Below are 15892 nucleotides of genomic sequence, written 5' to 3'. Positions count from 1 at the left end.
AGACTGTTTCCATTTCCACAAAATATAGCGTTTCCTAAAAAAGTTGTTCTTTTACATTACATTACATTGCATTTAGCTGACGCTTTTATCCAAAGCGACTTACAATAAGTACATTCGACCAGGAAGATACAAACTTGAAGAAAACAGAATCATATAAGTACATCAGGTTTCATAGAGCCAAAACATTTCAAGTGCTACTCAAGCCAGTCCTTTATTAGTATATAAGTGCTCTGTTAGCAGTTCTTCTTCCTTTAAATAATAATTATATGACAAACACGTAGTCTTTCAATGCAAAATCTCATCATCATACCCATAATAGAAAATGACAGGAACGCTTTACACCATTCATCAACATATCATATAAAAACAACATATATTTAACTTGAACAGCACCTTTTACTTTGACTTTTGAATACTCGTATCCTCTCTTTATAGGGCTGTTACTTCTACCCTTGTCTTGATCTGGTGAGGTATTTTTGATCTGATTGAGAACAATGTCAGTGCTCCTTGGCATGAAATCTTCATTTTCTGAAACTCGGCAGAAGGGATGCAACGTTATTCTTTGCAAAAATGACGTTTGCCCAACTCTTTACAAAGGTTTTCAGTTGTTTTGATATCTTGTGAGTTCATACAGTAGTATACGATTAAAACCATTTATATTCTTATGAAACTATTCAGTGGCCCCTTGTTTCTTCAATGGAAGCATAAGCATCGGTTGTATGTTCTCCAATGTTTTTGTCTTTGCTTTCTCACCTGTCTGTATTGGACAGATAGATGAATTAATGTGTTTGAATTGGCACATCCATTTTTGTCGACACAGAGATATGTAAACAAACCAGCAGGAGGCTCACAGACCTACTAGAAACTCAAGGTCCATGAGGTCTGTAATACGAACCTTATTTGTGTCTGTTACATACAGTAGGTGGTTCTTCTAATGTTTCTGTTTTAAAAACGCATACAGTACATGTTTTATTCCACAAAGTCATGTTCACCTAGCATGAACTCGGCATCATCTTTTCTTTATCCTCATCATTTTAGGCGATGCCACACCCAAGTTCTTCCTCTCCTGTCTGCTTTTTCATTCCTCTCCTCATCATGATTAGTACTCTTTCACTGAATGTTTAAGCTTGCACAGCAGCATACTGTCTCTTCTTTTGAGAGATCCTAAGCATTGGTCCTCATAAATCAATGCAATACATCTTGTCAGTCGGAATCCAAACCCTCACAAAAAGCTGATTCAACATTTTCAGATGCTTACGTTGGTTATTATCCTCCAATCAATAGTTACACTAGAGAGCAACATATTTGAAGATGTCACCTTGGGCTTAAGGAGATCGTTTTTCTCTGTTTCCTTTCTATTTTATATATCAAGCAATTCATCCACGCGGAAAATAATTAATAGTTGCAGCTCAATATTTGACATTTAATTTTGTAATGTCTGAACAACAACTGGAAATCAAGGAGATGCACATTGTCATGACATTGGTGTGTATGTTAGCTACGCACATATGTAATGCTACTATTCTCCTAATATAAAAAAAAAAGTATTGGTTATGAAAAAAGGGGCAATAATTGCTTTTATATTTAGCATCAATAGCCAGTAATTGTAAATATCTCCCTCTCCTCACCAACTTGTTTTGCAATGCGAATACTCTGCCATACTTCCCGGCCTTCTCCCTTTAATTTTCACCATTTGAATATAATTAGTTGTGATAGAAGCATACCGGGTGACTTAGACATGTGTCTCATGAATCTCATTAAACTGTTTTCTGATCAGAATTTAAAGAGAAAAGGAAATTTCATCAGAAGTTTTATTCCATGAATCATTTAGCATGTTTTCTCGTTCCTCTCGTCCCATACGGGATGTTCTATATATGTTGATGGTCCTGTCAATCAACACTGCTTTAGTCTCTCCTCGGCTCCTCAGCTCCTTCCTTCTCTATTCAGCTACTCCATGTTCATCTTTTTTCTCCTCTGAAAGACTTTCCTTCTCATCACTACTGACTGCAGTGCCCGCCATTAATCTCTGCGGTGTTACTCAGGAATATAAATCACTGAACCTCTCCACAGCTAATAGTCATCGGACACCAGTCCATGGCCTGGGCAAGGCAGGGAAAGTAGGGCCATGAACTCCAGCTTTGGTTACATTCCCCTCAAACATGACGAACAACCAATCTAACTGCAGGGTCTTGGCTTTATTGTCCATCCATACCAGTCAGGTGGCATTATGTGTCCAGATGAGTGCAGGATTGTGCTGACTGCTCTGGATGTCAAGCGTGTTTCGACAGGCAGAATTGTTGAATCAGGTCTCTCTGCTCATGGATCCATGCTGACCTGGAACTCAACACCACAAACGAGACATCCGACGGTGTCAGGCGGACAGCAGCTGAGGAGCGTCTTGCCTGGCCTCATCACTCTGTCTGGCATTCCTGGGATAACACTGGAGTAAGTCAGAGCTCAGAATGAATCTCTGGACCTGTCAGAGGGCTGAATGTGCCTCACAAAGAGAGACAGCTCTGTCGGCTGATGTTTGTGTACTTTCACTTCAGGTTGTCAGGCTGACTGGAGCATGCATGCGGTTCAGTCCTTTATCTCGATTTAGCCAAGCATATTCGGTTACTCATGCTGTGATGCAAGCATTTGCAGTTAAAGCAAAACGCTCTGAAGCATTGGACACCTTTGTCCATGTTGTTGTGTTATTCTTATTACTGAGAATAACTAGCAACAAAGACTATGTTAAGATCACAGAAACACATTGGTAATTTGCTCTATCCAGCTCCTTAGGCAATCATTTTCATGTGGTTTGGTGATAATTGCACAACTTTTGTTTAGGTTTCTTGCCAGTAACTATTTGTAAACAGAGCTTTGTTAATGTCTCCTGTGGATTCATCCTAATTTCTTTCAAGATTTGTCGAGAGTATTTGGGACATTATTAAAATGGAAATTTGTGGGAAATACTAAGGAAAATAGTGAACATTATCAAGCCAAAGCTTATGAAGCCAAATATATCTGTTGTTTGTACTGTAAGGACAGATTTGTGACTTAATGACTAGAGATACTAAAGAAAGCTTTTCCTGTCAGCAAAACTCAGTTGCAACTTATGTGCATGGGTGTGTGTGGCATGGCTGTGTGTTATTAGTGTGTATCAGGGGGATTCAAAGAGATCCTTGTTTGGGTGAGTGGGTGGGTTTGGGTCGTGGAGAACATGCAGGTTTGGTGTGTGTGAAGGAAAGAGAGAGAGAGACAGAGAGAGAGAGAGAGGGAGTCTTACACACGGAGAGGGGAGGGGGGAAACCGCCTCTCACATCTGGCTCGCCATGTCAGAGGTCCAGACTCACATGCAGAAGTTATGTTGAAACATTGCTGCACTTTCGCCCTTCTTAGATGAGACGGGCAAAGGTTTGAGGAGGGCTGAAATACTGAAAATAAATCAGTCTGTCTTCAGTGGGTCTAAATCCCGGGAATAGCACTTCATCCGCCCTCGCTGGTGCAGGAAGGTGACGCAGCGCGAGGGGAGCTTCTTACCAGGTGAACTGACGACCATTGCGGCAGCCAGACGCAGCAGCCGGTGCGCGTGCTGTCCCAGCCTGCCGGGGCTGTTCTCAGTGGGAATAAAGGAACGATTGAGGAATAACGGGTGTTGAAGGAGCGCTGGGTTTAAATCAGGGAATATGCGTCCGGCTGCAACGAAATGACAAGCCAGCGAAGGTCTGCCAAGCTGCAGCTGCGGCGGTCGATCAGCGAGCAGCTGCGGGACTCTACGTCCAAAGCCTGGGATCTGCTGTGGAGGAATGTCCGGGAGAGGCGGCTGGCAGGTCAGACAGCCAAATAAATACAAGTGTGTTTTTATATGAGGAAAATGCTACTCTTTATTCTAATATTGACTGACTCAAGTCTGTCAAATAGATAGGCAGCATGAGTTGTGAACCTTAAACCACCCCATAGTGTTTAAACATTAAATATGATATGGTCTCATGGATCTGTTTTTTGCTTGTCACTGTTGGAGGTCATAATTTCCCCGCATTTAAATTTGCTTCTACAGTGAAACAACTTCACTGAATAACATTAGAAAGTTCATCTCAGTGTGTTGAACATAAACTGTGTGTTATGCTCGTAGCGTCACGCGCAGCGCGCTCCCCGATATTTTGGGAAGGTCATTGTCAAATTTAGTGCTGAAAACAGCGCAGGCATGTGCTGTCGAAAGGAGTCAAGCCGGGATTTTGGATGCCAATCGCTCAGCATTTGTTGTTCTAATCTGCAGAAAGCTCTGTTTTGCTTATAGCATTTTCCAAAGAGCGAGGGTGCATTTCATATCTTTGATTTCGGATTTCATACAAATATGCATGGAGTCAAATATTCTACCCTACGCGACAATGCAGCAAGTTTGGGGGGGTCAGTCGGTTGCTCTATATTTACAGTGGCCTGGATGCGCAATTAGACCTCTCTCTCTCTCTCTCTCTCTCTCTCTCTCTCTCTCTCTCTCTCTCTCTCTCTCTCTCTCTCTCTCTCTCTCTCTCTCTCTCTCTCTCACACACACAACTGTGCGTCAGAGAGGGAGAGAGTATGCATCTGTCTCCTGGGTTTAATGTAATTACCGAGATGTCTGGCTCTTAAGCAAATTAAAAGATGAACATTCCCACATTCAAACCCTCACAAACCACCACAGGGCACAATATCGGTCAAAGTCACTAACCTGTCGGAAGTCTGCAAGTGCAGAGCAGTGATAAATCATGTGTGACCAGCAATAGGCTTCTCAGGCATTGTTAAAGACCCTTTTAATTATTGCATGATGGATGATGAAAATGGCTTTGCCTTCGTACTCAATTAATAAGAGAGGAATATCAGTCAAATGGAGCATCAGAGAACACCTGCTGCCCCAGTAATCCTCTTTCCCCTAATATCTCTCCCCATCATCCTTTCCTATAGCAAAAACCCCTCAAACCCACAGGCCCTTCTCCACCTCCCCCTCCCTCACCCACTGCTTAACCCATCAGCTCTCAAGGCACACAGTTCACATCTGTCTGGATCATATTTTAAAATGGGGGATCCTTAAAATGTGCACATCTGGCCTCAGCATTATGCTGGTATTCAGACATGCATTTTCCACTCTATGAATTTGTCAGAGGAATGGCATATTCCATAAGGTAGTCCATGTTGGGAGCTGGTCAGATGTTTTATATTTTAAACTGTATTTGTCTTGGAACAATGAGTTCGGGCAATAAATAGAAGGACAAATGCATATAAAGCAGAGGGATTAGGTTCAAATAACATAAATTGCCAGATGCAGTCAAAATGTAGCAACATAAGTCTCGCAATAAAGTGGTGTGTGTGTGTGTGTGTGTGTGTGTGTGTGTGTGTGTGTGTGTGTGTGTGTGTGTGTGTGTGTGTGTGTGTGTGTGTGTGTGTGTGTGTGTGTGTGTGTGTGGTGTGTGTGTGTGTGTGTGTGTGTGTGTGTGTGTGTGTGTGTGTGTGTGTGTGTGTGTGTGTGTGTGTGTGTGTGTGTGTGTGTGTGTGTGTGTGTGTGTGTGTGTGTGTGTGTGTGTGTGTGTGTGTGTGTGTGTGTGTGTGTGTGTGTGTGTGTGTAGAGAGTACATAATAGCACCTGGATTTAGATGTAATCCCAAAGGTTTTTAGGTTAGCAGTGGGGGTCGTTTGGGTCTCCCATTGCGTGTGGGATTTGTGGGTCTTAGTTGCTTTGGTGTGTGTGTGTGTATGTGTAGGGGGGTTGTTATTAAACATGGTTGCAGATAAATTAGTTAGCCTAAATCTAAATCAATACCTTGAATCTTCTCTTTAAAACTAGTCATTCATATAGTCATCACTTTTGGTCAAATATTGTGTAGTTGAATTATGTTCTGTCAGTTCTTCCTGCTGGTTGATGTTCTTATCAATGGCCCTGAATGCATTTGCAATGTATGTACTTCAGCAGCCCTTTTATATACTTTCATAGATTATTTATCTAATAAGACTGCATCAACAAACTGAAATCTCATCTTTTGTTCAAGCCTTAAGCAACATTCCAAAGTGTTGTCATGTCTCCCCTGGTTTAACAAGCAATTATGTATACAGTTTCAGAATTTGCAATATACTGCTGCATTTATTTTGTATAGGATAAGAAGTTGTAGTAGTACACCCATTTGTTTACTCTGCGCATAGACACATTTTAGTTATTTTGATCTCTAGCCTTATAGATGCTAAGGAATGGGCACTATAGGCTGTCTATCTAAGTCTATAGGTTAAAGAGTAAAGGTGACCAGCCTTTAACAGACAGAGCTCTTGGAAATACCCTGCCTGGAGCTCAAACTGGTTGTTCTCCTTTAGATACCTTCCTGAAAACATCCTAAAGGTTGGTTTTTAATGTGACCAGCAGCATATTTCTAATTTAAACTCAGAATCAGTTCCTGACCAGTTCCTCGCCTACCAAAACCCTGCACCTCTGCTTATTTCTTTGTGATTGGTTAACACCATATATTGCATTGCATTGCAGAGATTGTTGGTGCTATAATTCACAAGCAAATCACATAAGTATAGAATTACAATAAGAGTTCCTTCTTTTGATTTAAAACTAATCAGACCTCCTCAACACACTCTCTGAGAGCTATGCAAGTTTTATTGTGAATGGGATGATGACAGAGAGGACTTGCAATTTGTATTCAGTGCTCTGATTTATATGTTATACACTTTACCAGATAGCAAGGCATTGGTCTTGATATTAAAGGTCAACTTTGTCAGGTCTTAACAATATTGTAGGGGAAAAAAAGTAAAGTCAGAAGTAGCATAATTTGTATTTGTATATATTGTCCAGCTTTCTGTTCTCTGTCCCCAACATATTTGATTAATCTTTACTATTACATAATATTTTTGTCTTTCTTTAGTTTGGCTGTTTAGCTTCTCTCGTCCTATCTTGGTCGGCTGTAACTGAGACAGAGAGATGGATATTATATTACTGTCCGCTTACTACAGCCCTGCCCATGTGCCAATCCATTTACACACATCTATTTAGCTCGCTATCACGTTACCGTGTGTGCTCTGCATCCATCAGTGTATGAAGACTTACTGTACATGAAGAAGTAATTAGAGAAAATTAAGTTTATCTGTCCTAGATTTCCTCAAGAGGGCAGTCTAATCAATTTAATCACATATTTTATATTTCACAGCTTCAAATGATTCACTCCTGCAATCTAAAAATGCTGTAATACCCCTCTGCTGTTAAATCAGGTGCGTGTGTGTTTAACTGCTGACCTGAAGTTGACTTTGATATGACCTACTTTTCATGTGCACCCCCACCCCACACTCACCCCCTGCCTATTACCTCCCTAAAATGAATTAAAATGACCCGAGCTAATCTGCAAAACTAGGTTAAAGTATGAGCTTCCCTCCTTCACTGCATTCCATACATTTAGCCTCCAACATGGTCGCTGTGTGGCAGCATTCAGTCACACATTTCAGACATTAGCATTGCTCACGTCAACGATACAACAGATTTGGGTTTGGATGTGTTGCTATCAAGAAGCCCAAGCAGGGAATGTGGGTAGATCGGTTATGTTAAATGTCATGCGGTATGAACTTGGTTGATGTGGATTGAGAGAACTTTTCTCAATGGCATTACAACCCCACTCAACTTCGCTAACAATAGGTTTGCTTCTACATACATTCCTCAGCGCAGTCTCACACACCCACATGTTCCCCATTGTTCTGCCCTTTCCTATGTCACATCAGCATAAGGACTTTGGTTCTATGATTTTTTTTTCCAGGCCTATCCCAATTTCATCAGATCTCTCATCTTAGATACACCCTTCTCTCTAACAAACACATGCACATTTTCCCGGAGGCATGTACCAAATTGTGTGTTTGGCACAGCATCAGGAAGCAGGGCAGTGTTTTCCGAGCTCTCATGTCATTGGCTGGTGCTCATGTGGCCAAAATAAAAGACCCTGTGGAAGCAAGACTTTGTGAGTCTTCTTTCCATCTCAGCCTCAAAGTCAGCAAGAAAAATATCTGTCATCCGAGTCAGGTGGTGTGATGAAGTTTGTGTGTTTGTTGGGCCGTGGTGAGTTGGAGGGAGGTGGCTGGTGGGCGGGGAGCTGATTTGGTTTCCAGTGAGGGCTTGTTCGATGCAGGAATTCAGAAGGAGTGCTCACACAACAACTCATCAGTGTGAGAGAGAAGAGGAGTTGTTATGTTATGGAGGCCGTGGACAGCAGTATGGAGGAATTAGCAGTGAACAGTGTAGACGCCACAGGGAATGAAGAGACAGCGAACGACACTTTGGACTGTGCGGATATTGAAAACGGAATAGAAACTGCCAAAGATGAGAATGTGAGGCGCAATGCAGAGAGCGCTGACAGTGCTGAGGACAGTGCTGATGCTACAGACGGCAGGACTATAGAAATCAATGACATTATAGACAGCATGGATCAAAGTGTCAAGGGCGAGAGTACTGACTGCGAGAGTGACGCCGACAGCTCCAATGAGGAAACGTATCTGGAGGCCATGACATCTGACGGGCACGACTACTACCTGAGGCTTGGAAAAACCCCCCGGCGGCGCTCTGCCCTGCGCCTCTCACGCATCTTAGCCCGCCAGCAGCTGTTACGGAGGCTGGCACAAGGTAGAAGTAGAGAGAGTTCTAGAGAAGTGATAATGCGTTGGTTAGGGATATTATAATGTCTGTTTCCCTTATCGGTTGGGTGTTCACATGGAAAAAAAACATATAATTTTATTTAGGTTTACCAATTGTGAATTTCCCTTGAGTTTTTCTGCTTCTGTGGACAAGCTGAACGGTGTGCAGATTCAAACAATTAAAGCTTTAACAAGAGAAGCGTGTTAGTTATGAAAAACCTAAATAGAGCCTCTATACTGTACGTGAGATTCTGTCTTTTATATTGAGGTATTTTACAACATTTGACCAATTCTTGAGAGGTTTACACAGAACCAAAATGAATGCACCCGGCTTTCGGAGGCAGCCCATCTATCATCTGTTTCATCACACGTTTTTATTGGCAGGAGAAACACTCCAAAGTTTTGCAATACTCCCACGTCTTTCTGGTTTTCATCAGTTGGACATACATATGGAGCCACCTCTTCTCCAAATATGTCTTTCATAAATCTGAAAGAAGTCATAACAAACCCTAAAGGGCTATAGTGTTATTGTTTTTGTCTATGTCCTCCCTACCCAACTTGTATTCCATCGCTATTTCCTCGACTTCCTGTCACATGACTCATGTTTCCCTGGGAGGGAAGAGAACATACCGGTGTTCACAAGGAGGCTTTTGGCTATTCTTATGCGTGTTTAGTTGAATGTATATGAAGTCATTCTCCTCTGTATTTTGAGTTTTTTCCAGGTGCAATGTTGGTGCTCGTAAAGAGATTAGCTAATGTGTTTGTTCTTGTTCTGATTTGACGTGGCACACGACTCTGTTGTTGTACGAAGGAGCAGGAACATGTCACGTCTTGTGTTAAGTTTTTATTTGTTATCCCAAACTGATCATTTGTCTTGGCGAGCCAAATCTTGTACGAAGCACTGATATGTGTGAAGATGAGATATGTCAGCTGTGGCAGATGAAGAATGTAGAATAGATGGAGAAGCAAGTTTATGTGCTTGTTTTGGATGATGTTATCACTCATCTAACTTTCACTCCTTGCCTCTTGCACTTATACATACAGTCCCTCTCTCTGTCTGTCTCTCTCTCTCTTTGTGTCTCTCGCTCTTACACATACTCTCCCGATTGCATTCCACTTCTCAGCAGCTGGTAGAGTCTCAGTCAGACTTAAATGAAAAAGAACTCAGTGACCTTAACAAATCTGCAAATGCTCCAAAAAGAAAATGATTATTATTATTTTCATTATGGATTCATGGGCAGATCATTTTCTCGGTTAATCTTCTGGTCTATAAAATATCGAAAAAAAGTGATAAAAATAAATTAAATCTAATGTGATTTGAAAAAAACCCAAAGAAAAGCAAGAAATCTCAAAATTTGAGATAATGAAAACTAACAGAAACATTTGTTGTTTTTGCATGAACAATTACTTAAGGACTTAATTTCTTGTTTAAAATGTGCAATTTAAAATGGTTGGTCATTTATTTTCTGTCAATCAACAACACATTAGTCAGTCAATCTTTGCAGCTATACATCCACCACTACACTGCCGAACCACAAGGCTTTACTGACCAATCCAAGCTGAGGTCTAAAATGTTTCAATGCTGTCAATAACTGCTCAATCAATGAATGTCAAAATGGATCAGATGCAACACATACATACATCATGGACCCATAGCCCAAAGCCCTTAAAAAATGCCTGAAAGAAATGTAAAGGCATCGCTTTGACTCATTGCTTTAACACCCTCTGCTGGAAGAAAACTGGCATAACCAAACACTTTATCATCACCAGTGTTTTCTCATCCTATTAATCCACACAATTCACGCTCACTTTGACTTGTATTTGTGTTGGCCTGTCTTACCTAACAGTCCTCAGTGAGTGCTGCACAGTAAACTCTGCGCCTCAACCTGCAACAATTTCATGCTCGTGTTGATGCTGTTTTACACTACATTCCTGAGGGCTCGGTATCATCGCAGATGAGCCATACGGGACAGGACAGACGTATTCCTCTTTAAACGTCCCTCCCTCCCTCCCTCCCTCCCTCTCTCTCTCCCTCTCTCCCTTCCTTCCTCCCTCTCTCCCATCACTACTCCTCCGACTTCTTCAATACTTTTTTTCCTTTGTGACCCTTAAACATGATGGACTAAGTGGTTTAGCTTATGTGGGAATATGGCTGCTTTCCAGGCACCCTGTGTGTGTGTGTGTGTGTGTGTGTGTGTGTGTGTGTGTGTGTGTGTGTGTGTGTGTGTGTGTGTGTGTGTGTGTGTGTGTGTGTGTGTGTGTGTGTGTGTGTGTGTGTGTGTGTGTGTGTGTGTGTGTGTGTGTGTGTGTGTGTGTGTGTGTGTGTGTGTGTGTGTGTGTGTGTGTACAGTATAGTCTTTTAGAAAGTCTATGACTGCTCAGCATGCCTTTATAGCTTCTCCAAAGTATTAGTTACAGTATCACGTATGTGTCCCTTATCAGTGCTTTTATCTCACTTTCAAAATGATTTGGAATATTTAATAAACATGCATTTTAATAAACATCATTTACATTTAGAAAATGATCCAAACATGTTGTTTTGCGCTTCTGTGTAACAATTATCCCAGTCCCTCTGACATGTTCAGTGCAGGAACTTCCTGTTGCTGTTCTTAGCTCACATGCCGGTCTAGTCGCCTGGGAAATTCAGAGCAGGAAATGATGTCATGCAAGGCACTTCAGGGTCCTTGAGATCCAGCACAAGGCAGACATAACACTGAGAAAAGGCTGTCACAAAGTCAAGGTTACTGGCTTTAGATGAAAGAGAGGAAATGAAAGGTAGAGGAAAGAAAGGCAAAGGCACACTTTCAGAGAAAAGGCTGTGAGGACATTGGGGTGCTTGTGTTATGTTTATTACGTAATATAGCCGGCATCCTTGTTATGTAAGGAACTACCTTGCAGCCCCTTTGTCCAGCTCATGGACGCCCACACACACACACACACACACGCACACGCGCACACGCACACGCACACACACACGCACACGCACACGCACACACCATCTGTCTACCTTCCCTGCCGTGTGCTGCTGCCTGTTGTCATATATTCTCCACAGCAGGAATGCAATGACATGACTGAAGGAAAAGCACAGTAGGCAGCCTGGATTAGCTCCGTCTCACCATTTGTGTGTGCGTGTGTGTGTGTTGTGGCCCGTTAATAACATGTTTGTGTACTAATTAATCTCTTGATTAAATTCTGCACAGATGAATAGGGGTGCTTTGTTTGCATGCTGACAAGAGCTTTGCCACTTGGCATTGCAAATTACACACGCAGAAACACTCTGCTGAAGCACGCTGTTTAAGTATATAAAACAGGGCATACAATTTCTTCATATCTATGGATTTCTTTTGAATGCATCACTAAAACAAGCTGTGTTATGTAGGTCAATAATTAGTAACATGATATGCCATTATCCCTCTTTTTTTCATCAATAGGAAGTTGAGTATTCGTATTGTATAGGCCGGATGCTGCAGCACAGTAAGAAGCAACCAGCCAGAGCTAACACGTGTGCTGCTTTACAGAATGTTTGTTCTTAAAGAAGAACTCAAACTTTAGCTCTAAGATCATTAAAGGATGAAATGTGTTTGTCTAAATGATTCTGCAAATACACTTATAAGACATGTGTCACAAATGCTTTTTTAAAAGGAATCCGTTATTTCATAAAACAACTGGGCAGTATTTTCAAGAGTTAGTGCACTAGCGAGCATTTATGAGACCACAGTGTATGTGGGTTTGACTCAAAATAAACTGCAGCGCAAATGTTCATATAAACATGTCAACTTGTGCAACACTGTGGCTCATTGATGTGTTTTTAATGGACAACAATAGAGGTCTGAGGCACAGAGGAATACCCAGGAAGGATCAGGCTTTGACAATCCCTTGTGATGTTTCGGGCTTTGTGGTTTCTCTAAAAAAAGTTGATCATCTTCAGAATCTCATATACAGTCAATAAGCGGCTGCTGTGGTATGTCTTCCTCCCTGTGGTTTTCCCACAGGGTCTGTCCATCTCAAGCCCCCCCCAGCTGTCTGCCTGTCTCATCCTTTTTGCATTCTCTGACTCACTGGGGGCAACATCTGGACTGTGCTTAGTGTCTGCGGTGGTGTGTGTGCGTACACACTGCGTTCTCCCACACATTGCTCTGCTCTGCAGTTTTGTACAGTATAACTGAAGAAAGAGGCCGAGGTCAGAGTCTCCTTGCAGGCCTGCCGGCAGGTTTCAGCTGACATGTGAAGTTAGCGTCCACTAGTCGTCAGTCTGGGAGCTCAGGGGGCTGGCTGATGCAAATGCCAGATAAATTAGCCAGTTCCTCCATGGACGTGAAGGGGCAACGGCGGCTCTGCTGACGACAAAGACCATGTGGAGTCGTTAGGAGAAGAAAGGATGAGCGGGTTTCAGTGAAAGAAGCAGACGGATGGATGAGGAAAGTATTTTTGTTTAGAAAAAGATCCTGACAGGATGGGACGAGGTTAGGGGCAGGAAAGATGCGGAAAGAGTACTGAGAGAAAAGTAATTTAAACATAAGAAGAAAGGAACATGAGTGAACTTTAAAAAGGAATATATAAAAGATTAAACAAGAGGGAAAAGGCAAGTAACTAAAACAGAAGTGAGCGGAAAGAAAGGAGTTGAACGCAACATCGGGAAGAGAGAGTTGTAAAAATAGAGAAATATTGTGTGTGGATCCTAACAAAGCAGAAAGTGCGAGAGGAGGTTGAGGAGAAAATTAGAGGGAAGAGAAAGCTTGCATGAGGCAGGCTGGAAGAAAGAGGCAGAGTTGTAAACACAAGGGTTGGGAAGGCAGCGAGTCATTGCCTCTTGATGGAAAGCTGGATAGCAGCGAGTGGATGTGCCATGGGATGGAGAGGGAACTGAGCAAAGGAGAAAGAAATAGAAGCATGTCAACACCCGCACCATGAGGGCTTCAAGTAAGTTTTCAGTTCTCTCTCTCTCTCTCTCTCCTCTGTAGAGTCTCTCCGGTCTATTTTCAGAGTGTTTCAAGAACAATTCTTCAGGATCTGCCCTGGTGTTGCTTCACATGTGATTTAGAGACAGGAGTTATGCTGAGAATGCAAGAGAGGGATGTAATTGCTGGATTGCGGTGAAAGGATCATTTCCTCTGACCGTTCTCATCTCTGATGGTAGAGACGGAGGCTTTTTATTGCCCTGCTGAACTTTGTCCCCTGTGTTTCTGCGGTGCCTCTCCTGTTTACTGCCAGCTCCTCTAAAGGAGTCAAGTGAGAGTGAAAGAGTGGGTTTTGAGAATAGATATATAAATAAGAGCAGCGACTGCAAAATAATGTTTTTGCTCAATTGGAGGGCCATTTTAAAATCATTTTCTATAAATGTATGCGGTCTCGTAGTCCATCCTATGTTTCCACTTCCTACAGTTTTGTGCGTTTGTGTATGTATGTAGCATCCTGTTGCTGTTGTATGTATGTCATTGTGTTTGAAATGTAAATATGTTTACACTGCTTTACTTTCAACTTGTGTTTTAAATAGTTTCACTGGCACCAAGATCATTCAAATGTCTCTGTCAGCACAAAGTTCTGCAGTGCGGTTTAATCAGTGTCTGCTCATAAAGCAACCTATGCGCACACACCCACGCACACACACACACACATGCACAAATAGCACAGTGCTGCAAGTTTAGCAGTGTTTGAACGGTACATATACTGGCGGAAAAAAGTAGTAAAAAGAGTAAATGCCTGTAAAACGTCTCGTGGAGCTGGCAGCAGCACCTAATGGGGTGCCATGTGTAAGCCTGTTAAATGTATGCATAAACGGCTGAAATCTTACTGCTGGTTTATCTGAGTGAATATCATTTGAAAGTACGGGATGTTTAACGTTAAACTGTGTTTCCTTTGTCCCTCACTGGCTCACTTCCAGCTTACCCAATATCATCATTCCAGTGAATTCCCTTGAGGAAAATGTAAATCTGGATGTTCCTCCAATGTATGTTAAAAATGCTGAGATAGGGATAACAGATGATTACATTGTGATGCTTTTCATTCCTTTCTTTGCCTCTGGATTTATCTGTGCTTATGTTTGGATAGCAGATAATTAACAGCACATAAAGTTGTGCGTATAAAACACATAAGTCCACTGGAATTTAGAGGGAAATTCAATAACGTTTGGCCTTTCCGTTACAGAGATGTTGTGATAATATGTGTTTTCAGTTCTTGCATAACAGGGTTGAACCATATATGCTGCACGATCAATAAAATGAATATTCTTTGCGTGTGCACTCAAAATGCCTCTTCTGTTTTGCTGTTTGTTTTACAGAGATTGAGGCTAAGGAGGCTTGTGATTGGTTAAGAGCAGCCGGGTTTCCACAGTATGCCCAGCTCTATGAAGGTAACACACACACACACACACACACACACACACACACACACACACACACACACACACACACACACACACACACACACACACACACACACAGTAGCCAAACACCAGTATTCACTCAATTATTTCCTCTACAAATCTCGCTTTTTCTTCAACCCTGCTTCTAGTTTTCTCTCCGTCTCTTATTCTTACTACCACCTATATTTCTCTTTCTCTTTCTGCCATCCCTCCATCCTCATATGCTCGTCTTCTGGGCCGCTGCATTCTATTTCCAGGCTTCAGTTCCTGTCCAGAGGGAGGGGTCATGGGAAAGGCCTTGTTATCACTGCTGGGACTCTCACAGCTTCTCTTCTTTCTTCCACCTATCTCCAGCCAGCATTTTCTTACTATCTCCTTCTTCCTTTCTTTCTGTCTTTTTCATCTTCTCATTCAGTTTTTCTTTCTCCTTCCTTCCTTCCATGTTGCCCTCTCTCCAACTCTCTGGAAAGCCTACAGTCATTCATGTGATGATCATCAGGTCTCATACATTTGAGGAGGCACACACAAACAGGAAGTGGCCCCAGTAATCTACGTAAGAAGAAGCTCTTAAAAAAATCCAGCAGTCGCACACACACACACACACACACACACACACACACACACACACACACACACACACACACACACACACACACACACACACACACACACACACACACACACACACACACACACACATGCTGTGCTTCCCTGAGAACGGCTGTGAGTACCAGTAATATGGGGTTATGGATGCCGGCCTCTGGGACTCTGTGGCTCCCGGGCGCACATGATGCCTGCAATCTGCCACCACACACAGGGATCACCAAAATAAAAGCCTCGAGTCATTTTGTCATTGGCATTGTGTGGAATTCAAGTTATTTTGGTGTTTAAAAATGTGTTTGCATGTCC

At 42.3% G+C, this 15892-nt stretch overlaps 1 protein-coding gene across 4 annotated transcripts in view; it reads left to right on the top strand.

Moving 5' to 3' along the window:
- The window catches only part of stard13a (StAR-related lipid transfer (START) domain containing 13a), a 45310-nt gene that overhangs the window by 19423 nt on the left and 9995 nt on the right, over positions 1–15892 (top strand). The window contains exons 1-2 of one of the 4 annotated variants that reach the window (XM_034140282.1): positions 3334–3815; positions 14900–14971. In XM_034140282.1, coding sequence (XP_033996173.1) covers positions 3692–3815; positions 14900–14971 — 196 coding nt within the window. In that variant the 5' untranslated portion in view covers positions 3334–3691. Of the gene's footprint in view, positions 1–3333; positions 3816–8116; positions 8612–13170; positions 13543–14899; positions 14972–15892 lie in introns of those variants that run through there. The other 3 variants (XM_034140281.1, XM_034140283.1, XM_034140280.1) reach the window with 3 other exon arrangements.

The sequence above is a fragment of the Trematomus bernacchii genome, unplaced genomic scaffold, assembly GCF_902827165.1.
Source record: "Trematomus bernacchii unplaced genomic scaffold, fTreBer1.1, whole genome shotgun sequence".
Classification (NCBI taxonomy): domain Eukaryota; kingdom Metazoa; phylum Chordata; class Actinopteri; order Perciformes; family Nototheniidae; genus Trematomus; species Trematomus bernacchii.
The sequence above is the reverse complement of the archived record's forward strand: the minus strand, read 5'-3'. Positions and strand labels throughout refer to the sequence as shown.